This window comes from Apis dorsata, unplaced genomic scaffold (genome assembly GCF_000469605.1).
Source record: "Apis dorsata unplaced genomic scaffold, Apis dorsata 1.3 scaffold_650, whole genome shotgun sequence".
In the NCBI taxonomy this organism is placed as follows: domain Eukaryota; kingdom Metazoa; phylum Arthropoda; class Insecta; order Hymenoptera; family Apidae; genus Apis; species Apis dorsata.
The window spans coordinates 2,706-7,051 of record NW_006263841.1 but is presented as its reverse complement, the minus strand read 5'-3'; the positions used below and the strand labels follow the sequence as shown (position 1 = coordinate 7,051).

General features: G+C 21.7%; 2 protein-coding genes across 3 annotated transcripts in view; both read right to left on the bottom strand.

Moving 5' to 3' along the window:
• Nucleotides 1–603, bottom strand: part of LOC102677637 (nucleoporin GLE1) — a 4,112-nt gene extending 3,509 nt beyond the window's left edge. The window contains exon 1 of the mRNA XM_006621904.2: nt 184–603. The gene's annotated coding sequence lies outside the window, so the exon portion shown is untranslated. The remainder of the gene's footprint in view (nt 1–183) is intronic.
• A 1,521-nt stretch (nt 604–2,124) lies between these two features.
• LOC102677860 (ubiquitin carboxyl-terminal hydrolase 30 homolog) overlaps nt 2,125–4,346 on the bottom strand; it is a 3,365-nt gene continuing 1,143 nt past the window's right edge. For both annotated transcript variants that reach the window (XM_006621906.2, XM_006621907.2), the window contains exons 4-7: nt 4,036–4,199; nt 3,441–3,848; nt 3,008–3,343; nt 2,125–2,936 (exon numbers count right to left, since the gene is read on the bottom strand). In XM_006621906.2, coding sequence (XP_006621969.1) covers nt 2,691–2,936; nt 3,008–3,343; nt 3,441–3,848; nt 4,036–4,199 — 1,154 coding nt within the window. In that variant the 3' untranslated portion in view covers nt 2,125–2,690. The remainder of the gene's footprint in view (nt 2,937–3,007; nt 3,344–3,440; nt 3,849–4,035; nt 4,200–4,346) is intronic.

Below are 4,346 nucleotides of genomic sequence, written 5' to 3'. Positions count from 1 at the left end.
ATATATATATATATATATATATATTACTATATATTACTTATATATTACTTTATAAATCATATAGTGATATCATAAAAAATATTTATATAAACATTAATTTCAAATAGTAACATTTTACTTGTCATTTAAATTATAAAATATATATAAAAACATATATAAAAATGCAGCAATATATATATATACCATCTGTTCTTCAAACATATCAAATATTATTCATCAAAAATGACGATTTGACAATTCGCAAATCGCGAGCAGAGTTACTGAAAAATTCTCTATGCCAATTGTTGACCTATACGTACTGACGTATTGGCCTATTGACGTCATGAAGATACTGACGTACTATGTAGTACTACGAAATAGCAAGTAGATGGTATCGCATTTTCGTGTCAAGCAACTCATCCAGTCTCAATTATTCCCACTCTATCCTATTACATAAGTATTTCTATGATGTCACATATAGGTTGGCATCAGAATTTTCTGGTAATCCTAGTTATAAGCGTGAATTGTATCATGAAATTGAATTGTGGCTTTGTGAGAAATTGAATACATATATATAGGATAACAAATAAAATATACATATGTACGTAAAATGATGATTGATGGTTAATAAAAAAATTAATTGATTTTTGATGAAGTTTTATGCCACCCTTTTTAATGCGTTTCGCATTAATGTAATGCCATTATATTTCTTCAAAAGGATTGGATAAAAATTCAACATGATTCAAAATTCACAAAAATCCTTAAAAATGAAGAACTGTATACAAATAAAATGCATATATAAAATTAAATAAAAAAAATGTATCCAATAATATTATATTTATTATATATAATGTTATTATTATATTTTTAATTTATCTTTTTATTATTATTTTATAATGAAAGATATTTCAATATTATAATGAAAGATTACATTTTAAAGTAAAATATTTATTCTATTCTATGTATATTTTATATCAATTTTAAAATTTATAAGAATTAGATTCAAAAATAAAATTATTAATCTTATTATCTCACAATTAATTATTTTAGATTTTTGTAAAAATATAATTGTATTTTTATTTAAAAAAAGATTGATATGAATAAAATAATTTATATGTAAGATACAAGATAGAAATTATAGAAAAAATGATATAAAGAATATATATAAATTATTATTCGTAGAAATTATATCATAATAATATTAATAATAATATTATTAAAGATTTTAACTTATTATTTTTTAATTGCTCAAAAGTATATTTCATTTACAATACATATCTAAAGTTAATCTTTTAAATTCTTTTTAGATGTATAAAGTAATAATTTACTTCACATATAAAAATTGATTTGGCACAATTTGATTTTAATTTTATTATTATAATTTATATAATTTATCAAGCAATTTAATGCAATTATAAATTATAAATATATTATTCTAAAATGAATTACCTAAAACTAGAATCTAAAATATTTTCTTTGCTTGCAAGAATTTAAAAAATAAAAGGAGAAAAGTTACAAAAGACAAATATTGCAACAAATATTTTATTTTTGAAATCATATTTTCTAAAATTTTAAAATTATTCAAATTTTTTTAAATAGTATGGTATATTTTTAATGTAATATTAATTAGTAGTTAATTAAAAAAAAATTCATGAATAACATATTGATCTTTGAATCAATTTTAAAATTTTTTGTGGAACAAAATTTAATTAAAATATTATTTATAAATATATTAATAAAATTACTTATATTACTATTAAATCTTTCAAATATAAATTCATATATATCTTTCATTTGCAACAAAAATTCTGAAATTTCAAGTAATGCAGTTCATTTCATTAGAATCATATTAATTTACAAGTTAAAAATAAGATTGATGTCACTATCAATGAATGAATAATGAAAATCAGTAGAAAGAATTGTATTTATAATGTTTATAAATAAAATGATTATCGCTACAACATTTAGCACTGATACTGTTATTGACTTCATTTATCTTTGAATTTATTTACTTTTTTTAAATTTGCAATATAATTATATTAATCAATATACCATACCAAATATACCATTTCATTCAAAAAAATTTAGATTTAAAATCTCGAAATATATGATTTTAAAAATAAAATCTATGTTATAATATTTATCTTTGAAGTAAATATTTTTTTCTTTATACATTTTTTGTACATTTTTACTACAAACAACTATTTTAGTTTCTAGTCTTTGGCGACTCAGCTTATATGTACGAAAATCAGTATATATGGTATCCTACAGGTTCGCTACACTTAAATATCGAATACTTTATTCTACGCAAATTACTAACATATATAACATTTAAAATATACAATTAAAAATTTTGCAATATTTAATTAAATTTAAAAACTATAACGTCATATTTTTTAAGCTAAAAACATTTTACTTTTGTTTCTTATGTATCATTTATATAACAATGATACTTATCAACATCTTAGGAAAAATCTAATACAGTGATTCTAATCAAATCTAATACATAATGTACAGAAATTTAAATATTCTTAGTTCATTTAAATAGCTTGAAATAATTTCAAATGCTTTACGATAAAAACGTGAAAGTTAATATTAAAACACATTCAGTCTCTTAAATTCCATTCATCATAATTACATTATTTCAATATATTTAGTCATCACATATTTCTAAATTTACTGCAATTACTAAAATTGATTATTAACTATTCTTATATGCTATTAATACGCTCGTAAAAGAGAAGATATGGTGTGGCACATAAAACCTCAATTAAGGATATACTCTCAACTACATTATCTGAAGTATACAGCCATTGATTCATTTTATTTCCTCGTCGATAGCAAACAAAATGTCCAGAATCAACAGGTCCACGATGTTCTACGATTGCACGTAATTGATATTTATGTTTATCTTGTATAGTTGTTCGACTAAGTAACATTGTTGCTTCGGGATCACCCTGTTAATTCATATTTCATATTAAATTTCTAATAAATAAAATTACAATATATATTAACATGCATATAATACCTGTGCATTTCGCTTTTTAGTTTCTGTAAAAGTATAAGGATCTAAAGTTAATATTTCGGGAAATTTTACTGGATCATCTCTTTTAATTGGTATTCCTGAAGAGCTCCATGTGGTTCTTGATATATGTAAACATAAACATTTAGGAAGTTTTCCTAGAGTTAGAGTTTTAGTAGCTAAACAACGCATTCCACATCCATCGCATAATACATCTTGAACAATCTCACTAGTTACAAAACGTGTTAGTAATTCTTCCACTGTATGATATGATTTTATATATGTACCCAAAGGTGGCAAGGGTAAAGAAATTGTTTCTAGTTTGTCATAATGAACTGCAGACTATAAAAAATAATCTTATTTGTCTTTTATAATTATAATTATGGAATAAAATAATATAATATAAAAAATAAAGATATAATTAAAATAAAAAGTTAACCTTCCATTTACAGCAGCTGCATTGTAATTGACTAGTTAATGAACCTGAAAATGGATGGACTTCTACTGATATTGTAGTATTAGAAAATGACATAGCACATAAAGAACTCCATGGTTTAAAAGATTCCTTATTTCCTTCAAATTTAACATTTCTTGAAAGCAATTCTGAAGACCTAGCAAGGATTATACCTGGCTTGTTATATGCCATAGGAATACTTGATATGGATGTCGTTGAAGATATTACATGATTGTTGCAATTTTTATCAAAACCATTTGGAATGTTAGGATTTTTATTAACTGATACAATATCATTACAAGATACACTTCTAAATGTTAAAGGATCACCCAATTTTTTTGTATCTGTTATCATTATTGGACTTTGTGGTAAAGCATCAGACAAACAACCTTTCTGAAATAATTATTATAAATATATTTAATTTGTCATTTATTTTATTAAAAATAAATTTATTTAAAAATATTACTTAAAATTCAATATTATAATATAGCAATATAATAATATGACTTGTATATAATAATATGACTTTAATATAATTTATTATATTTTGAATTCATTAACTTTTAATTTGCAAACATACCCTACTTCCAGATTGAATTTCTGCTTGTAGTGCATTAAGAACTATATGAAATAATTCATGTACATCTTGATGTCCAGGTGCAAATTTCCATTGATTGCCAAGAGACGAAATGATCTCAATTGGTGTCACATCACCATATAAATCTTCTGCATATCCATTGATTTCTAATTCAAAAAATGTATATATTATTCATTTGCAAATACTAATTATATTAATTTTTTAAAAATATATCATATATACATATTATCTAAATTACTAAATTTTTAAATTAAATTAAAAAATAAAATTTTTACATTATAACTTATTTTTTA